Source organism: Gordionus sp. m RMFG-2023, chromosome 1 (assembly GCF_954871325.1).
Source record: "Gordionus sp. m RMFG-2023 chromosome 1, tfGorSpeb1-WG-v2, whole genome shotgun sequence".
In the NCBI taxonomy this organism is placed as follows: Eukaryota; Metazoa; Nematomorpha; class Gordioida; order Chordodea; family Parachordodidae; genus Gordionus; species Gordionus sp. m RMFG-2023.
In genome coordinates, this window is record NC_088775.1 from 5,123,432 (window position 1) to 5,146,462 (window position 23,031).

Sequence of the window (23,031 nt, forward strand, 5' to 3'; positions counted from 1 at the left end):
AATTATTTATTTAAATATTTTCGCATTGTAAAATATACAATACATTCAAATCGGTCAATAATAATCTTAGTAATTTAAATTTAATATTATAACAATATTAAATTAAAATACGAATCAGCCAAAAAAATGGGCATAATTATTTTAAAATAAAATAATCGAAATCATGTAATTAGCAATGGCCAATAATCTTCGAATAATAAATTATCTTCGCCTTAATCATAATAAATTACTATACAAGTTATAATTATAAGTAATTTTTTTTTTGAAACAGGAATGAGATTATTAAATTTATTTTTCTTAAAAGCTAAAAAATTATTAATTTTAGAAGATGATAACCGCTAATTTTTTTAAAAAATATATTTGAAAATGTTTAATTAAATTTATAGTTTTATTTTTACCACCAATCACAATAATTATATATTTGTATTTATGATTATAATTACAAGGTATTTTACATTAAATTATTTGTTTACAAAAAAAATATATATATTATATAGATAATTAACAAGGTAAAAAAAATTCTATTTTCATAATCTACAACAAATCCTGCCTTTTTAAATCTTCGTAAGTTTTGCGATTCACAACATTTCCTTCCGTATCCTCAAACTCTTCCTATAAATGAGTTAAATATTCAATGATTAAAAATAATTTATTCAAGGTTTATAGATGTTTAGCGTCAATGTGTTATTTATTTAACTTTAAATAATTGTGTGAGCCCGTTTTTTTGAAAATTAAAAATTCTGATTTTACTGGAAATGTATGCAGTCATGTTTGGAATACCTACCCAATGAATTTCAGACAATTTTTCCCACGAACTTTTAAACTTAATTTAATTTATATTAAACTTTTCCATATATTTTTTTTATATAAATTATATATGACACAAAAGATATCGATAAAATTATCTACAATTAATAAGATAGGGATTCTAAACATGCTGGAATACATTTCCAGTAAAATCAAAAAAAAACGCGCTTAAAAATGATAAGTTAAAAAAAAGGTAACACATTAACGCTAACATATATATTTATCCAAAAAATAAAATAATTATTTTAAAAAAATTGAAATCTCTAGGTATCATAATATACATATTGGAAAAAAATGGTAATAATACCTCCAATTCAGGCTTCCACCTTTCAACGACTTTCTGATTCTTTATTTTCTCCCAAACTATAAACGCATATATTATTAAAGAAAATATTAATAATTTATTAATGTTTATTTAAACTATTAAAGCAAAATATAGTAATAAAAGGTAGGCTAAAATCTTACAAGGAAATAATATTTTAACCCCCCCCCCTTTTCTCCCAAAATGATGATAAATTAGTTTTTCAAAAAACAATAATATTTGATTTCTTGAAAAAAAAATATTTATGGCAAAAAAGTTTAACTAAAGTAATATGTCAAAGAAAAGAAGGAATATCTTCTCAATGACTATTCGAAAAGATAACAGATGGCAACCCTACCCAAAATTTATAAAATACTCCTAAAATTTCTGCCATTTATAAGTTTTAAAAGCCTAACGACTATAAATATTATTAGGAAATTGCAACCGACTAAAAAAAAGTGATGTCTTGGAATATTGTATACTTTCAGTGTATCAAAGATTGATTAGGTATTCATATGATAAATATACTGGAAATCCCAATTCTAACCAACAGTTCGTTACAACTATGGATTTATTAAAGTATTGAGTTACTTTTTTGTAAATAAACTAATGTTTACAGCACCAAAATAATCGATATTTACTTTTAATAAAATCCTGTCAAAAAATTTTACAAATAAAGGTGGAAAAATTATCACAAATAAAAAAGAAATTGTCCAATTACGAGTTATGGCGTCTTCAATAAGCGTTACGTTTGCGAAGTGGGCTGTATTGGGGATACCTAAGCATCTCATACCATGTGCGTGCCGCCATTCCTAGTTGATTTTAAAAAAAATTTTATTATATAGATATTGATATTAAAATAAATGGTATTTGTGGGGGAAAAAAATGAAAGTTAATGATTTTACTGAAAAATGCCTCTGGAAAGCTTTTGGACCTCTGTAAACTTGGTTACCGCATATTTCGCAGTTGTAATTTATGTTCAACCCGTGTAATTTATACAACCAATAAGGGATAGGCTATTGATAAATATAAAAGGTATAAGTGTAAAAAAAATATAAGTAAATAAATAATAATAATAAACATGTAGTTCGCAATGTTATAATAAGCATGATAATGATTTGGGTCAGCACAAACTGATATTAAGATGCATAACTAACTCTTTATAGAAATAAGTTTATTATTAAATAGAGGTTGACATTGGTATTCTAATTAAGATGTATAAAATTAAATTCATATATATCAAACTGGACACACAGGTTATATTAATATTTTATATCTAATATATCATAATTTAAAATTTAAGAAAGTGGGTTATAATATAGTGTTGTTAAACGGCTCGATTTGCATTTTAAATATGGCTAACTCAATATTCTATTCAGAAAAATATTACGGAAACCTGAAGATTTTGCTTATAGATGCATCTATCAGCGAAATCTCGTGGCAATATTTTTTCTGCCTAAAATATTGAGTTAGCCATTTTTAAAAATCGGCTCAAAACGAGATGTTTAACAACACTAGTTATGTCTTATGTAATGACTCAAATATTTAAATGATATGTCACATCTTCTTAATTTGCAAAAAAAAGAATTTTTAAATAAATTGATTTGAAAAAAAAATTTATTTTTTATAAATTATATTTTGTTCGATATAAGATCCCAACCTGCTGTCAAATTTGATATAATACAAAACGAGTTATAGGTATATTAATAACCTTGCCGTCCCAATCTAAGGGCAAATTCTTAGGGTTGTAGGGGGTTCCGTCGTCATCATCAGCCAGAAGGCCTTCCTCGTCGTGAATCTCTTCAAAATCGTCCGCTTCATCATCGTCGTCATAAAAACCGGCAGCTTCTCCGACTCCCGTGGCCTGTTTGCGTTGGACGTTCTCTTTGCTATCGGCTTTTTGTTCCTTATAGACCAAAAAAAATAAATACATTTAATTTTTATTTTAAAAAGGAGCGAAATAAAAGAGTTGTATAGTGCTATACTGCGACAGGTCGAAAATCCTCAGAACGTCATTTAAAAACGGAGGTGTGACCCCGACCCTCCTGAATCTTGGTATTTTGATTGTACCCGAACCCAGACGCTTTTAAAAAGTGGAAGGTTCAAGGGTTCTAAGTTTCAAAAAAAAATTTTCCTTTTTAAATTCATGAAAAATAAATTAAAATCTCTTTTTTTTTGAGAAATTATTTATTTTTATCACTTCATATTTTTTAAAATTTTCTGGTTTTTATACTTTTCATTTTAACAGTTAATATCTTATTTTCATTTTTAGAAAGTGACATGCGGAAATTTTGTAGTGTAGGTAATAATATTATCTTATAAATGATCTAATATATAATCTCCATAATTAAAACATGATCGTTTACGTATCATCTATATGTATCAAAATTAGGGCTGTGCCAAAATTAAATATCGAATAGGCGCCGATATTTAGCGTTTTCCAAAAATATCGGATCGGACACTTGTAAAAACCGATTTGATCTTTTTTGTTATTTTATGTTATGCATATTTATTTTATATTATTATAATAATATTTTATTTATAATATAATTTTTTTTAATTATAGTCTTAATTGTAGACATAAAAAAATTAAATACATAATTCGATATTTTGCATAAAAAATCTTGGTTTCTTAATTAAATTTGGTTCAAAGGGGGGTGGTGAAAAATCGGTATAAATATTGGATCGGTTTTGTACCAATATCGGAAAATATAGGATCGGATAGGTGGAAAATATGTGAATCGGCACAGCCCTAATCAAAATTTAAGGAGACTATATAGCACAATTTTAATTTTTTGCCATCTACCAGTATTGAACCTGGAGACCTCTATTTCAAAAAGTACACCCTTTGGGTATGAGCTACTTGGCATATTAAAATTATTCATAAAAATTTTATATTATATTTTGCTTTTCTCGCATTTTATTAACATTATTTTAAAAGCTTAAAAACTGGATTTATAAATGTCAGGAACAATAAGATCAAACCGTTCATCCAGATGTATCTAAAAAAATGATAAAATTAAAGGTATATTTAAAAAAGGTAGAAAGTTAATTGTTGTATAATAAATGGTATGTATAGGTGGAGTAGATTTCCAGGATATGCTGATGAGAGGTTATATAGAATAGATATAAAATGGAAAACGACACTGTATTGAGAATGAGAATAATTTCCATTTACTAGATTCATGTATTGTGAATGCCTCGCTCATGCTACATTAGTGAGTAATCTTTAAGTCATAGATATCGAGAAGGTTGATGCTAGAGGGAAAGTAATAGTAGAATAGTAGAAAAACCTTCCAACGCAATCATAAGAAAGAGAAAAGTTATTAATATAGCACCAATATCTGCAGCACAGAATGTATGCCCAAGTAGTACATTTCCCATTGCCAGCAACAAAGGAAAGATGCAAATTTTGCGTGAAATATCAGAGTTACGTGTGCAATAAATATAAAGCTTATTTATATTATGAAAATATTAAAAGTAATTTGATTACGTTTTTATCTTCTCTCTTTTCATTAGAAATATATATATTTTATTTGCCCATTGATAACAATCGGAATCATAGCGTATTTTTTTTTCATATAAGTATATGTATTTAAAAAAAAATGAAAATGTGTTATTTATGTTTATGTATTAGCGTTGTTAAACGGCTTGATTTGAGCCGAATTTTAAAAACGGCTAACTCAATGTAAAATATTATGCAAACCTCAAGATTTTGCTCATAGCTGACACTAGTGTTGTTAATCGGCTTAGCCGAGTCGGCTCGAACAGAGCTGACCCAAATTTTGGGTCGTTTTTTCGACTCCGACTCAAGCCGAAAAAAACGACCTCGACCGAAAATATGGGTCGTTTTTTTCGACTTCTACTCCAATTTTGGGTCGTTTTTTCGACTCCGACTCGAAGTTTGGGCCGTATTTTTCGACTCAAGTCAAAGTTTGGTTTGTTTTTGCGACTCAGACTCAAACATCGGGTCGCTTTTTACCACTTCAACCAAAGTTGTGGTGGTTTTATTCAATCCGACCCAAAATATGGGTCGTTTTTTTAAAAGACGACCTAAGGTTTGGGTTGCTTTTTTTCACCTGACCTGCCCTAATATCTACATTTTTTGGTCCAAAAGGCTTCTAAGTGTTGACTCCAACTCCAATAAATATATAAATATAAATAATATTTATTAGATATTATTAATATAAATGGGCGGGAAAAGTTAATTAAAGCTTCTATAAATCTAATCAATGGAGAATGGCAATTGTCATCGTTATTTTTAAAAATTTTTTTGATATAAATTTGTAAAAATATATGTTGTAAATCTGTTAAATTATAATTTCAGTGAAGATGTACCATAGAAAAGTGACAATTGTCATAATCTTTATTTTTGAACTTTTTCGAATTTTTTTAAAGCAAATATGTAAAAATATATATTTTAAACATGTTAAATTAAATTTTCAATGAAGATGACCCATAAAAAATGACAATTGTCATAATTGTTATTTTTGAACTTTTTCGAATTTTTTTAAAGCAAATTTGTAAAAATATATGTTATAAACCTGTTAAATTAAAATTTCAGTGAAGATGTACCATAGAAAAGTGACAATTGTCATAATCTTTATTTTTGAACTTTTTCGAATTTTTTCAAAGCAAATAATGTAAAAATATATATTGTAAACATGTTAAATTAAATTTTCAATAAAGATGACCCATAGAAAAGTGACAATTGTCATAATCTTTATTTTTGAACTTTTTCGAATTTTTTTAAAGCAAATATGTAAAAATATATATTGTAAACATGTTAAATTAAATTTTCAATGAAGATGACCCATAGAAAAATGACAATTGTCATAATCTTTATGTTTGAAATTTTTCTTTAAAGCAAATATGTAAAAATATATAAACATTTTAAATTAAATTTTCAATGAAGATGACCCATAAAAAAATGACAATTGTCATAATTGTTATTTTTGAACTTTTTCGAATTTTTTTAAAGCAAATTTGTAAAAATATATGTTGTAAATCTGTTAAATTATAATTTCAGTGAAGATGTACCATAGAAAAGTGACAATTGTATAATCTTTATTTTTGAACTTTTTCGAATTTTTTTAAAGCAAATATGTAAAAATATATATTGTAAACATGTTAAATTAAATTTTCAGTGAAGATGACCCATAGAAAAATGACAATTGTCATAATTGTTATTTTTGAACTTTTTCGATTTTTTTTAAAACAAATGTGTAAAAATATATGTTATAAACATGTTAAATTAAAATTTCAGTGAAGATGTACCATAGAAAAATGACAATTGTCATAATCGTTATTTTTGAACTTTTTCGAATTTTTTTAAAGCAAATGGGTAAAAATATATATTGTAAACATGTTAAATTAAATTTTCAATGAAGATGACCCATAGAAAAATGACAATTGTCATAATCTTTATGTTTGAACTTTTTCTTTAAAGCAAATATGTAAAAATATATTGTAAACATGTTAAATTAAATTTTCAATGAAGATGACCCATAAAAAATGACAATTGTCATAATTGTTATTTTTGAACTTTTTCGAATTTTTTTAAAGCAAATTTGTAAAAATATATGTTGTAAATCTGTTAAATTATAATTTCAGTGAAGATGTACCATAGAAAAGTGACAATTGTATAATCTTTATTTTTGAACTTTTTCGAATTTTTTTAAAGCAAATATGTAAAAATATATATTGTAAACATGTTAAATTAAATTTTCAGTGAAGATGACCCATAGAAAAATAACAATTGTCATAATTGTTATTTTTGAACTTTTTCGATTTTTTTTAAAACAAATGTGTAAAAATATATGTTATAAACCTGTTAAATTAAAATTTCAGTGAAGATGTGCCATAGAAAAATGTCAATTGTCATAATCGTTATTTTTGAACTTTTTCGAATTTTTTTAAAGCAAATGGGTAAAAATATATGTTGTAAATATGTTAAATTAAAATTTCAATTAAGATATACCATAGAAAAATCACAATTGTCATAATCGTTATTTTTGAACTCTTTCGATTTTTTCAAAGCAAATATGTAAAAATATATATTGTAAACATGTTAAATTAAAATTTTAGTGAAGATGTACCATGGAAAAGTAATAATAGCCATTGTAATTTTTTTAAAATATTTTTAAGAAATAGGTTAAGATATAAATTGTAAATTATTTTATTATAATTTCAATGAATATGTGCCATAGAAAAGTGACAATAGTCATAAATATTTTTATACTCTATTAAATCCAAGATGAAAAATCTATATTTCATTATAGATGAACCCTAGAAAAAGATTCATGAAACAAACTATCTCATATAAATACTTCTTCAAAATCAGAAAACTGATATTATATAAATTTAGGGTTTCAAAGCGTGTTGTTATAAGGATTACCGTAATTTATAAAGTAAAGTAGCGTTCTATTAAACACTTTTACATTACCTCATAAAAAAATATTTATTAAAACATCAATAAAAATATTAATATGAATTTTTTTTTAGATTTATAATATAACGTCTATAGTATTTTTATTTCAAAAAGAATTTTTTATCTAGCTATCCTGTTAGGTATAGTATTGTTTAGCGTTACCATTAGACTATTAAGTTGTTTATGGATTTAGTCTAATTAATAAATTCTACTTGAAACTTGTGGGTGAACAAACATCCAGATAATAATTTTTAAAATAGATGATCAAATGAGATGTCAATATTAATATATTTTTTGTAATTTTTAATACAATTCTTAAACATCTTATGGCCGGAGACTGTGCCAGAAAACCAATTATCACATAAACTTTTCTAGTTTTGTTTCATATTTTATTTTATAGATTAACGATTGGACTACACATTAATGTTGTAATTTAAATATTTCTTCGTTGAAGCAACTAGTTTTGATAGAACCTATATTCTTCTTAATAAAACAAAGTGAATCCCAGTTATAATTTATTGTGTAATTTTTCTAAAGAGTTCAAAATTCAATTTTTTTTACAAACTAAAGTTAATATAAAAATTTTAGTTAAAGTCAATTATTATTAAAACACGAATGTTCTCCAGTATTCATAAAAAAAACAGTTTGAAACAAGAACCCTTACTATGCTCAAAACATTTAAAATCTTTGATAGCTTTATAGTTTAAATATTTTTATTTAATTATATATGATATTTATTAATATACAAAAATTTATATTTTTCTATAAATATATACATATATAAATTATGTCCAGAATTGATTGTTCATTTTATTCGTATTCCAAGAATTTAAACACAAACATTGTTTAAACGTCTCTGAGGCCAAACGATTTCTTTTTTTAGTAAGTGTCCACCCCTCTCGAGAAAACGCGCTCGCTTGCAACAGATGTGCTCTGTTGCGATAGAAAATCTTTCGCCATTATGGAAAGGAAGGGAAAACGCATGGAATTACTTCTCCACCAATCCAATACTATAGTCGAGGCTGAGGCGACTGGATCAGCTAGGTATTCCGCGATCTCGTCAACCATCGGAATTAAGCAAGCTTTGCTAAAACATATAATAAATTTTTTTTTAAATTAAATATATCTACTCTTTGAGAACATTTAAAAAAAGTTGTAGTATAATGAAAAAATATATACCTTCTGAGACTTTTTAAAATAGTCGTTGACATTATTTCGGGCACCTGATTAGAACGGTATTTACCATATAAAACAATCAACTTTTCGTAATAGCACACTTTATTCATCCAAATAGGTATAAAAGTTTTTTTGATCCGAGGATTAAAAAACTACATAGATAAATCTCAAAAGTATCCATAATATTAATATATTTTTGGCATTTAACCGACATAAGTCGAGCCGCTTCAACAATCGTATTATTATTGTTAGTATCAATATTTGATACCAACAATGCTTGTTGTATCCAGATATAAAAGATACATGCCTATTGTTGAAGAATTTGAACTTATTTCACACGTAATTTTATAAAAAGGGTGCAAAAATTCTTCAATATCCTTCAACAATTTTACCTCTTCAGTATTTATGAAAAAACTGTCATTGATACATTGCTTGCCCAATTTTTTAATGGCTTCTATATTCTATAGAATTAAATATTTTATGCTATTAATACCTTATTGATTTTATTTAGCATGAGATATTTGGAATTCCATCGAGTTGATACATCTAATGGAATTTTGCATTTACAGTTTTCAACAAAATCCTGCATCAAAGAAGGACTTTTATGAATTTTTTTCACCAACAGCTCAACTTTTTCCATATCTGTTGAGATAGGTGATAGTCCTTCTTGTACAATAATATTAATAATATGGGCAAGGCATCGTATAGTATTAAAATTAGATTTATATGTTTCCCAAATTAAAGGAATGATCAGTTTCGCTGCCGAAACTATATTTGATCCATTATCATGGGTAATGGAGGATACTTTATCAATTAGTTTATACTCCGCCAGTATTGTTATTATCAATTCTTTAACATCCTCACCCGTGTGAGGATGGGCAAATTCCACTATTGATAATAGGGAGTTGACTAAATCCCATTTATCGTTTATATAATGGACCGTTATGGCGCAATAACTAATTGAATTATTACTGGTCCATATATCGGTCGTTATTGCCATCTTGTTTTTATAGTTGTCGAAGATATTTAATATATTGCATTTTGCCTGGTTATATATTCTATTTAAGTATTTCACAGCAGTTTGTTTGCACCAGATTTTGGTGCTTTTGTTCAAATATGTAAAGATACTATCATAGGTTCTAAAAGAAATATTGTCGTTGATGACAAATTTTAGTATTAATTTATTTAAATGAAAATTATTCTCCGTTGTAAGTTTTCGTGCCCCTATAATGGAATCTGGCAAAGGTGGTGAATCATTAACTGCTTCAGGATCTTACAAGATGTTTGCGCAAATTGGCTAAAATATATTATATAAATTATTAAATCAACCAAAAGAAATTTTATTCTAAACCCTACCCCCATTCGATTATTTTAAAAATTTCTATGTTGGAAGCTTAAAAATTTTTAAAAACCTGAGTGGAGCAAAACAAATCTAACCAACGATATAATATTTTTTTAAGGTATGTGGAATTTGATATTAAAACTAAAATCCTAAAAAATCCCCAATATTTTACATTTTTATAAATATTGCGCCATAACGGTCCATTATATAAACGGTAAATGGGATTTAGTCAACTCCCTATTATCAATAGTGGAATTTGCCCATCCTCACACAGGTGAGGATGTTAAAGAATTGATAATAACAATACTGGCGGAGTATAAACTAATTGATAAAGTATCCTCCATTACCCATGATAATGGATCAAATATAGTTTTGGCAGCAAAACTGATCATTCCTTTAATTTGGGAAACATATAAATCTAATTTTAATACTATACGATGCCTTGCCCATATTATTATTATTATTGTACAAGAAGGACTATCACCTATCTCAACAGATATGGAAAAAGTTGAGCTGTTGGTGAAAAAAATTCATAAAAGTCCTTCTTTGATGCAGGATTTTGTTGAAAACTGTAAATGCAAAATTCCATTAGATGTATCAACTCGATGGAATTCCAAATATCTCATGCTAAATAAAATCAATAAGGTATTAATAGCATAAAATATTTAATTCTATAGAATATAGAAGCCATTAAAAAATTGGGCAATGTATCAATGACAGTTTTTTCATAAATACTGAAGAGGTAAAATTGTTGAAGGATATTGAAGAATTTTTGCACCCTTTTTATAAAATTACGTGTGAAATAAGTTCAAATTCTTCAACAATAGGCATGTATCTTTTATATCTGGATACAACAAGCATTGTTGGTATCAAATATTGATACTAACAATAATAATACGTTGAAGCGGCTCGACTTATGTCGGTTAAATGCCAAAAATATATTAATATTATGGATACTTTTGAGATTTATCTATGTAGTTTTTTAATCCTCGGATCAAAAAAACTTTTATACCTATTTGGATGAATAAAGTGTGCTATTACGAAAAGTTGATTGTTTTATATGGTAAATACCGTTCTAATCAGGTGCCCGAAATGATGTCAACGACTATTTTAAAAAGTCTCAGAAGGTATATATTTTTTCATTATACTACAACTTTTTTTAAATGTTCTCAAAGAGTAGATATATTTAATTTTAAAAAAAATTTATTATATGTTTTAGCAAAGCTTGCTTAATTCCGATGGTTGACGAGATCGCGGAATACCTAGCTGATCCAGTCGCCTCAGCCTCGACTATAGTATTGGATTGGTGGAGAAGTAATTCCATGCGTTTTCCCTACCTTTCCATAATGGCGAAGGATTTTCTATCGCAACAGAGCACATCTGTTGCAAGCGAGCGCGTTTTCTCGAGAGGGGTGGACACCATTACTAAAAAAGAAATCGTTTGGCCTCAGAGACGTTTAAACAATGTTTATGTCTAAATTTTTGGAATACGAATATAATGAACAATCAATTCTGGACATAATTTTTATATGTATATATTTATAGAAAAATATAAATTTTTGTATATTAATAAATATCATATATAATTAAATAAAAATATTTAAACTATAAAGCTATCAAAGATTTTAGATGTTTTGAGCATAGTAAGGGTTCTTGTTTCAAACTGTTGTTTTTTATGAATACTGGAGAACATTCGTGTTTTAATAATAATTGACTTTAACTAAAATAGTTTTTTATATTAACTTTAGTTTGTAAAAAAAATTGAATTTTGAATATTTAGAAAAATTACACAATAAATTGTAACTGGGATTCACTTTGTTTTATTAAGAAGAATATAGGTTCTATCAAAACTAGTTGCTTCAACGAGGAAATATTTAAATTACAACATTAATGTGTAGCCAATCGTTAATCTATAAAATAAAATATGAAACAAAACTAGATAAGTTTATGTGATAATTGGTTTTCTGGCACAGTCTCCGGCTATAAGATGTTTAAGAATTGTATTAAAAATTACAAAAAATATATTAATATTGACATCTCATTTGATCATCTATTTTAAAAATTATTATCTGGATGTTTGTTCACCCACAAGTTTCAAGTAGAATTTATTAATTAGACTAAATCCATAAACAACTTAATAGTCTAATGGTAACGCTAAATAATACTATACCTAACAGGATAGCTAGATAAAAAATTCTTTTTGAAATAAAAATACTATAGACGTTATATTATAAATCTAAAAAAAAATTCATATTAATATTTTTATTGATGTTTCAATAAATATTTTTTATGAGGTAATGTAAAAGTGTTTAATAGAACGCTACTTTACTTTATAAATTACGGTAATCCTTATAACAACACGCTTTGAAACCCTAAATTTATATAATATCAGTTTTCTGATTTTGAAGAAGTATTTATATGAGATAGTTTGCTTCATGAATCTTTTTCTAGGGTTCATCTATAATGAAATATAGATTTTTCCTTTTGGATTTAATAGAGTATAAAAATATTTATGACTATTGTCACTTTTATATGGCACATATTCATTGAAATTATAATAAAATTATTTACAATTTATATCTTAACCATTTTCTTAAAAATATTTTAAAAAAATTACAATGGCTATTATTACTTTTCCATGGTACATCTTCACTAAAATTTTAATTTAACATGTTTACAATATATATTTTTACATATTTGCTTTGAAAAAATCGAAAGAGTTCAAAAATAACGATTATGACAATTGTGATTTTTCTATGGTATATCTTAATTGAAATTTTAATTTAACATATTTACAACATATATTTTTACAAATTTATATCAAAAAAATTTTTAAAAATAACGATGACAATTGCCATTCTCCATTGATTAGATTTATAGAAGCTTTAGGTAACTTTTCCCGCCCATTTATATTAATAATATCTAATAAATATTATTTATATTTATATATTTATTGGAGTTGGAGTCAACACTTAGAAGCCTTTTGGACGAAAAAATGTAGATATTGGGTCAGGTCAGATGAAAAAAGCAACCCAAACCTTAGGTCGTCTTTTTAAAAAAAGACCCATATTTTTGGTCGGATTGAATAAAACCACCACAACTTTGGTTGAAGTGGTAAAAAGCGACCCGATGTTTGAGTCTGAGTCGCAAAAACAAACCAAACTTTGAGTCTGAGTCGCAAAAACAAACCAAACTTTGAGTCTGAGTCGAAAAATACGGCCCAAACTTCGAGTCGGAGTCGAAAAATATGACCCAAAATTGGACTCGAAGTCGAAAAAACGACCCATATTTTGGGTCGAGGTCGTTTTTTTCGGCTTGGACTCGGGTCGAGGTCGAAAAAACGACCCAAACATTGAGCCGGAGTCGAAAAACGACCCGAACTTTGAGTCGGGGTCGCGACTCGCGGCGTTTTAACAACACTAGCTGACACAAAGGTTTGGACATCTATTAGCGAAATCTCGAGGCTTAGGGAATATTTTTCTGGCTTAAATATTGAGTTAGCCATTGGGCTCAAATCGAGCAGTTTAACAACACTACTACGTATATCTTTTACCTAAAAATATTATTATTATTTTTTAAATTTGGGAAAAGGTAAAAAGAAATTAAAAAAAATATGTAAGTTGTGTTTTACTCCAAAAAGTTCCACAAAATAGTACAATCTAGCCTCCATACTGGCCATCTCTTTCTGGGAGTCTTTGTCCCTATTTGATTTTTTTAAAAGAAAAGAAAGAAGATACATATTATAGCTGAGATTGCATTTAGAATAAACGCTAAAATTATGCGTATAATTTAATAATATAAAACTAATAAACAAATCATATTAAAAATAAGAATTTATTCGTAATTTAGGGCAAAAAAAATTTTTTTTTGTGAATACATAAATTTAAGAGTAGCAGAGTGCTTTTTATCCTTCGCTAAATAGGCTGCGGGTATATCTTCGGTCTTCTTGCCTTTCACGCTAAAAAGACGTTTAGATCTTTCTTCCAAAGTTCTGTATATCGGAATTTATTATTTATTTAAAAAAATATAATATATATAATGGTTAATTCTTTAAATGCTCTATAATATTGCGTTGCATAACATTAATTTGTATTAAGTCATGTTAAAAAACCCACTGCGGGTAAATTTTTTAAAATGGGCCCGATTAAGATTATAACCAAAATAATATTGTGTAAGCATGGGTAATTTTTGCTCAAAGATGGCAGAAAGGGTTGGGCTTCGTAATTGTCAAATCTTAAGGCTTACCACAATATTATTTTGGCTAAAATCTCAATAGGGCTTGTTTTTAAAAATCGACCCAAATCGGGACTTTTAACAACTACTGTGTATTAATAGCGATTTTTTAAAAATAGTATCGGATCGGATGTAAGCCCTTTGCACAATTTAGATTTTTTTTACCCGCTACCCAGAATTTTTATTTTTAAACCCCCCCCCCTCCCGCCAGGTCCAACCTAAAATTTGTAAATTTTTTAAAAAAAATCATGAATTTCCTTTTCCCAAAATATTATAATCCATCATTTTTATTCTAATAAACGAGTAGACAACATGATATCTCACTTTATATTTTTTTTTATAAAGCCCCTAACTGACCATCTTATTTTTTTAAGAAAAAGAGTTAAGTATAAGACTACAATTTATAATAAACGCGTTATGTTCAAAGCGTCGCGTTATTTAACGCTATCAAAATCCCAGCTGATTCTTCATAAGCGTTAATAATTTTTGAAATATACGTAAAAACAGACGTTTTTCAAATTTTTATCTACCTATTTATCGACTTGATTTTGTTAACAAGGATGCGTTAAATAACACAACGCTTCAAAATGACGGGTTTACTATAAATGAGGCCTAAGTCGGAATTCTAGCAGATTTGTTAGACTCTAATCGGATGATCTCTTATATATTTTTTTGAATATTTGGTATCAATTAATCGATACTCAAAATAGTTGACGTATTTAATTGATGGATGACAGAAATTTTTTTATTAAAATTATTATTATAGATAATTATTTTTTCTTTCTTTCTTTTACACCTTTAATTTGACGAAAAAATATAGTAATAATAATAATAAAATTACCCTCCACACTTCAAATTTAGGGCTTTCAATGTATCCTTCAATCGATCCAATCCCAAAGAAGCAAGTTCCTAGCAGATAAACATATTTATTATATGTCAAAATATATTAATTAAATTTTAATGACATGAAATAAAAAGGTTTAACACAATTTCCTATAACCAAACCCACCCCCACCCCCGGCCTCAAAAATAATAATTCTGTAAAGACTCTGATAAATGATTTTAAGGAGTACTTAAATATATTACATAATTGTAAAGAGAGATTTAGGATAACATGAAAGATCAAAATAATTATTTAAATTGTGTAGCCAGAAGGATAAATATAAAAGGAACTTCCGGTTATTTTCAATATCCGGTAAATTCCGAATATAAAAGAGGAAATTAAAGTATTTGATAAAAATGGTGGCGAAAAGAAAAATCAAGAATGGCGATGAAAGTTCTGGTCCTCAGACTGAAAAGATAAACTAACGCTGCGTTTATAGTAGAGATTCGCTCACAAGCTAACAATAGTTATATAATTTATAAATACTGAGCGAAAATGATAAAATCGCAACTACGCATATTTTAATTGTGAATTCCGCTAGCGATTAATTTCGCATCGCTTGAAAGAATCGCGTCTACTATAAGTACAGCGTAAAGGATAAAAAAAACAATAGTAACTTCCGGTGATGAATAGGCATTCAAATCTATACTCATGTCATCGAGCGTTTGCTTGTCGTCTTGATCACTTATCTGATAAAAGGAAAAATATTTTAAGGTCATTAATCAATATAAAATGAATGAATGATATTTTGAATGAATCATTTAATTTAGGCGATTACAATTTATCGTCATCTTCTCTTTTTACCCAACCAGATTCGATCCATAAAAAAGAAAACATTTTCTCAAACTGACCCAACCCGATAACTCGACTCAAGAGTTGAATCGTTGCGGTGTATCGGGTCAAATAAATATTAAAATATATTGATCAAAGTTTTTAAATGAATAATTTTATTTAAAATATCTGGAAATTCAATTAATTTTTTTTAATAAGGTTTCAAAGATTTAACAAAAGTTCCTCAAATTTGTCTTTAATTTTCATATTTCTTTCTCTCCCACACTTATAAGAATTGTATAATTTTCACTTTTTTGGTAACCTTGGTGGTTTGTTCTAAATATTTATGAAAATAATAATTATTAACTCGTTAAATTATATTTTGCACCTATCACATGTATAGATCCGCTAATAGAGTGGCACCACTTATTACAACTTTCAAGAAATGGAATCAGGCATCATTATTAGCCGATATTACAAATGGGAATGATATCTCCTAACCATAGATTTGGAGAGAAGAAATAAAAACTCTTGAATCAGAAGAGGATAATGGATTGTTAAATCATTAAAACCTTATTAATCACAATTTAGTAATTTAAAAGATTAGATTTTAAGAAAAATTGTTTAAAATTAATAGAATTAATTTCCTGATGTATTTATAGAATAACTTATACCTCGAATTCTTTATTTAAAATTTTTACATGGTATATTTTAATGATATCTATCACAATTTATATTTGAGAAATGTGTACTATAATATTATATATAAATCTATAAATTATAGTATCATATTTATCGTATAGAAAAATTTTAAGCATTTTTTGATGGATTTGAAAAAAAAATCTACAAATTTTTGCTCGGAAAATTTGTTAAATATTTGTAAATTATCATTATAAGTGTAATTAATTGATTCTAATGGCTCGATTTCCTCATATACTATTGTGATATTATTATCACTTGATATGTCTTTTAGTATAATATGAATAATTATCCTTGCTCTAACAATTTCTACTGCAATGCTTACTTTTGTAGTTATAGGATTATATAGGCATCCAAATTTTACCCTGATGAATGTGCTGCAGAACCTTTTGTTATAATTCTGGATCCAAGGTGTCATATCAACATGACCTCGCTGACTAAATGGAGTGATAATATTTTCTTTAAGAGGATATGCCCCATCAACTTATAAAAACCTAAGGGACTATCATATCACATTGGTAAGTGACATGGTTGTGGATTGTTTATTATTTTAATATAATTTATGTGACAAGGATAGATTTATCGCTACTATTTATCAGTTTTTCCCTATTTATAATTAGCAAACTAAATTGAATATTATTATTTACCATAATCTCCAATTACTATACCATTAAATATTTCTTTGCTACAATATGCAATTTGAAGACTTACTGAAAAAAAAACTTTTATAATTACAATACATCAATACATATCAGATATAAGGTGGCTTATTTATCAAACATGCTTACCATTACGTTATTTTTTTGGATGCTTTAACAGTGGGTCCTATCAAATTAATATATAGAAAAATGAACGGTAAGTTTTGTCATCTGGCAAAAGTTCATGAATGGTTGTATCAATCATTTACAACATCCTTGAAAAATCGAGTTAAAAAAGTCTTTTAAAAGTTTACTTTTGTTTCAAACATAAATTTTCTTTGCCCTTTTTCTTAATTTATTTACATCTTGATCTTCTAATAAGTAAGTAAGAGTAAGACCACTTGAAAAATATAGATGTCAAACAATTTTAAAATTTTCGTTTAAAAATGCCTCGAACAAACGAATTACCTATTTCATAAACTAGCTAAGACGAGGGAATATTAATGTTTTCATTTTCTTCAGGATTTCTCGTGAGAAAGGGTATAACACTTTTTGGGTGAGGTGATCAAAATATATTTGAGAAACTCGACTTAAATCTCCCATTTCGCAGATGTTTCTGATACGATGGTGACATCTGACAATTCTCTGTTTGATTAACATCAAATTTTTTAAAAATTCCTATATGTCGTAAATTTCGTCAAAGCTTCGGGGATTATATTTTTCTTAAATATGACGAGATTGGTTCTTTAAATGTTGGGCTTGTAAAAGTAGTGTTGTCAAACGGCTCATTTAGAGCCGATTTTTAAAAACAGCCAACTCAATATTTTATCAAAAAGAAAGAAAGAAAGAAAGAAAGAAAGAAAGAAAATACTACATAGGCCTAAAGATTTAGGTCAAACACCGCACAAAGGTTTAGGCGTCTATTAACGAAATCTCAAGATTTAAGCAATATTTTTCTGGCTAAAATATTGAGTTAGCCATTTTTAAAAATCAGCTCAAATCGAGCCGTTTAAACAACACCACGTAAAAGACCCGTCCATTTAAGGATATTGATTTGCTCCGTTTTTCTTCCTCTTCTCCCTCACTTCCGTTTGAAAATAGAATTGACAGAAGAAGATATTAGAATATTTTATGCTCTAAAAAATGAATCCATTTTTTTTTCTTTAATAAAAAGGCCTCAGTCCTTAGGATCTTACATTTCTATCTTTACGAGCAGAAATGTACAATATCTAATTTTTTTTTTAAACTTTCGGTATCTGATCCCAAAAAAATCATAAAATATTAACTTTTTTAAATACGAATTAAATCAACAGTATTAAATATTTTATTCATTCTAGGGTTCCCTTTTTTCTTTAAATGTCTCGTGTTGTAATTATCACGGTTGCTAAACGGTCCCCGACTTGAGCTGATTAAAACGAGCAAGATCTTTAGGCTCGCGCAATATTTTTCTGGATAAAATATTGAGTAAGCCGTTTATTAAAAATAGGCTCAAATCGAGCCAGCCGTTTTACCAACACTATTCTTAGAGCACCACTTTTTTCTTCTCATCTCGTGTTGTAACTAACTTTACACTTACTAATTTCGCCGTAATTTTTAAAATGAAAGAAATGTTTAAAAAAAACCTATAAATAAAAGCATTAATAATATATTGAATCGGCTTGAAGACGTTCAAGAATTGGTTATTTTAAAAGAACCGACCCGATCCAAAGAAAGATGATCTAGGATCGGACAGGAGTCGAGATCACACATGTTCTTTACATTTCTAAATCTATGACACATCTATATATTTTAAAAAAATAATTTTTTTTATACAGGCCATCCAGGAAACGATCCTTTATTCCATTCAATCTCGAAATTTTTCATCACACTTCCTAGTTCCTATATATATATATATAATATAAATATAAAAAATAAATAAATACGATTTGAATAGGAAGGGTATTAAATAAATAATTAAAATAAATAGATTACCGTTTGAACATCCAACAAAGGATAAACTTTGCTACAATAATCCGTAAAATATTCCAACAAAAAGACGAGATAACTTTTTTTATATAACAAAATATATATATAAATATTAAGTTTTATTTTTTTTTACTTTCGGTATTCGGTTTTTTTAAGTTCCAGTGGGATGTCAAAAAATTTGTCGAAATTTGTTATAAATGTGACATAATCCATTGGCTATTTTTTTTTGACATATAAAATTTTAAAATTGGTATAATATTTTTATAAAAACTTTTTGGCCAAAAAATAATTCAAATAACTAAAACTTATCCCTCTTTCATGGTTTTAGCGCGAATGACAATTTACAAGGAATATGCTCGATTTTATTTGCATTCTTTTGCCGCGAATTCGCGCTAAATGTGAATTAAGGGTTGTTATTTCTATAAGCAATTATAATTGTCGTATTGGGATTTGGAATTATTTTAGGGTTCCGAATTTCAATGCGGAGATCTCGAATCCTTACCTTTTATTCGAAATCTTTTTTTAAACATAAAAATACTTGTACTGTAGAGTATCGATAAAAGTAACGTCGTTACCCTTTTTCGAGGGAATAGGAAGGCATAAATATGAATTCAGATGTGAAAACAAATCTAATAAGTATTTTTTGGAAAATAAATATCTTTAATAAACTCCTCCAAATTAAAATTTTTCCACGCCAGGTGAACATGTTTAGCACAGCGAAAGTTATGTTTGAACGTAAGCGCTTTTGTTTTGTCTGATCAAAATGTTAATAATGTTAGTCTAAAAATGATTACATAAAGAACTTATCTTTACAATATATTATTTATTGTATAATTTTATTATTTATTATCAATGGGGGGGGGGGGGGATAAAAAACAAAAAATGAAAATTTATTTATAATATTTAGTATTTTTATTGTAATGCTTCGCAGGGTAAGTTATTAAAAACTGTAAATTTTTTTTATAAATAATTAGAATACTTACTAATAAATTTATGAAGTCATTTAAAAAAAAAAAAATTATTCCCCTCTATAACAAATTCCTGGATAAGCGTCCATCAATAAATGATTGCGATTTTTTATCAAGCCAGCTGACAAATCATATATCTTCCATATAATCCTTGAAATCAGCTGTGAATTTGGTTTTCATTAATGTTATCCAATACACATACCCAAAAAATACCTTAATAAAATTAGTGATCAATTTTGGAAATTTTGGAATCACGAGTATTTTATCCAATAATAAGAATAAGAGGGATAAAACTATAATCTGAATTTTATTTTTGAAAATTGTTTTTGAAGAAAAAATTTTTTATAGAACATAAATGTGCCAAATTAGTTGGCATATTTTGGACAGACAAATTAAATTGGCTAAAAAAAAGACTAACTTGTATTGGCTAGGATTAGCCCTATGCATGATGGGTTAGAATTAATATTTTATATTTAAAAAAAGATTTCTAAACTTTGAGTTAAGATTTAAAATCTCAACAAAATCCATATCCCAATACGGCATATATATATATTTAACTAAATTAGTCCAATTAAATTAATTAATTTAGATAGAAAATCTTAACAATATAAATACTAATATCCCTAAATAAATTAGCTAATAATTTATTATCCTAATTGGTATAGTAAACTTCACAACAAAAAATATTATATCAAATACACCTGATATCACTTTTTTGTCTATGCCAATATCATATAAAATTAATCTTTAAAGAAAAACAATTATAATTTGGGTGACATGCTAAATGTAGATGAAGGTGTTGACTCAGCTGTTAGGGTAGATATATCTGCTAGAAGTTCCAAAAGATGTCATCTATTTTAAAAATAAAAACATCTAACTGAAGTTGAAGGCTAAAATTTACATTAGCTCTGTGAGAAATTGTATAGTGGTGTATAGACAATGAAAGTGGCACACAAAGGCAAATTTGAAGGAAAGGAGATGATAATATTTAGATGGATAGAAAACAAGCAAGAATTAGAAAAGAGACAATTAAAGTGGTCATGAGAAAAAATAAATTTGGTGATTTGGGCATGTTGAACAAAAGATGAAAGCTGATTGGTGAGTGGATAATAGCTATGCCCAAGACTATAAAAAATGAAGAAAGATCAGAGGGAAAACTGGTTCATCTAGGTAATCCAGGAAAACTGTCATTAAATAGAGAAAAATTTAACCATAAAAATGCCTATTTATGAATTATTATAGTCATTTATTTATTGTACACTCATGCTTAATAATAAATTTAATTCTGAAACAAAATTTAAAAAGAAATAATAATTTCTTTTCTATTCATTGCAATGTAGTCATTTTAAATTTTTAGGTTAGTTATGATTTTGGGTACTGGCTATTATTAGAAGTTAAAATTGTAGGTATCAGCTGTAATTTTTTAAAAAAATTTTGTCAATAATGTTTGATTTTTTTTGAAGAAAAGATTTATGCCCAAATTTAACCTAAAAATACTAAAAGATCTTTCAAGATAAACAGATATCATCAATTTGTGTTATATTAATTTAAAAAATACTATGACTATAAAATTTTAAGATGATATATTTATGATTGTTATCAAAATATTATTTCTTAAATTTATCATTAAAGTTTTAACTTTAAATTTACTAATAAAATCTCAAATTAAAATGGGGTTACTTGTATTCCTTTAATATTAAGATATATTTCAAAAGCTTTATGTAAATCTAAATATTTTCCTTTGCCCTCTTCATCAGTAAAATTAACATCAGCTAATCAAGCATATAAAAATTGTTTAAAAGAATATTGTACTTTCAATAGGGTTATCAAGAGTTTGTAAAATTGTTTGATATTCAACAGACATTGGCACTGCTATCTGCATATATAATTAATAACACATTATATAATACTAAAAATACTTCAGCAGGATAATTTTTATAAAAATCCTTAATTAATTTCAGACGAGAATAAAATTGTCCAAAGGCTTTTGGACCTGACATAACTTTAATTTCTTCTTTCCTTAATCTATCAAAAATATTGGAATAAATAATATATATAAATACCCATCTTTATCTTCATATAATTCTTTCAGCTCTTTCGTAACTTTTATTAACTTATCTTGCATATATTTTATCCTATGATCTGAATTAATTTGGTCTTTAATCTTTATATAATTAACGTAATTTAATAGAATAAATTTTGTATAAATATACTGTATTTTTAGGATTTAATGATTCAGTTATAATTATATCCATCAATCTTTCTTTTTCTTCATGATACCTCCTCTGTTGTTCAAGTAAAGTTTCCATTATCTTAAATTTAATGGACTTTTGCTAAATTTAAAAGATTGACATCACGCAACCTGTTTGAATTGTCAGTTGTATCTGTATGTGCTAGTGTGAAATTTTACAGTATGTAAAACAAAATAAAAATATTAAACTAAAGGCTACTTTTTTAATTAAGGAATTGTTTTATTAGTTTTCTAGATTACATATATTATCTTATCTAATATCAATCAACAATATATAACTTCTGTTAAAATACGAAAATCATTTATTGACTAGACTAACTAGCCCACATGATATGATAAACTTATCCAAAAATGATATTTTCTTGATTTCGTAAATATTTTTTATATTCGCTATTCAACTAACTAAAAATTGTATGTTTGAATATGTCCACAATCCCTATCCTTTTAAAACATTTTATTATTTTTACATCAATAAAACTATACTCTAGATGAGATGTTTAATTAATTTATGATATTCATATTAAATTAATTTCTGAAATTCATATAGATTGTATTATAACATAAAAA

The 23,031-nt window shown here is 26.7% G+C and overlaps 1 protein-coding gene across 1 annotated transcript; it reads right to left on the bottom strand.

Moving 5' to 3' along the window:
* Positions 1 to 403: 403 nt before the first annotated feature.
* On the bottom strand, positions 404 to 22,540 carry LOC135923037 (splicing factor 3A subunit 3-like). The gene is made up of 17 exons (XM_065457639.1): positions 22,427 to 22,540; positions 22,277 to 22,377; positions 22,133 to 22,238; positions 22,026 to 22,089; positions 21,894 to 21,985; positions 19,379 to 19,461; positions 19,252 to 19,324; positions 19,093 to 19,158; positions 15,790 to 15,861; positions 15,131 to 15,198; positions 13,934 to 14,047; positions 13,688 to 13,757; positions 2,820 to 3,014; positions 2,014 to 2,124; positions 1,830 to 1,920; positions 1,115 to 1,170; positions 404 to 612 (listed from the first exon to the last, which is right to left on the bottom strand). Exons 1-17 carry the CDS (start codon positions 22,520 to 22,522, stop codon positions 535 to 537), a joined length of 1,536 nt encoding a protein of 511 aa, XP_065313711.1. The 5' UTR covers positions 22,523 to 22,540; the 3' UTR covers positions 404 to 534.
* Positions 22,541 to 23,031: the final 491 nt, after the last annotated feature.

Coding starts and splice junctions, on each gene's coding strand:
- LOC135923037 (XM_065457639.1), bottom strand. CDS start 22,522: ATGGAAACTTTACTTGAACAACAGAGGAGGTATCATGAAGAAAAAGAA. Junction 22,378..22,426: donor CATTAAATCCTAAAAATACA/GTATATTTATAC, acceptor AATTATATAAAG/ATTAAAGACCAAATTAATTC. Junction 613..1,114: donor GGTGGAAGCCTGAATTGGAG/GTATTATTACCA, acceptor ACTCATTTATAG/GAAGAGTTTGAGGATACGGA.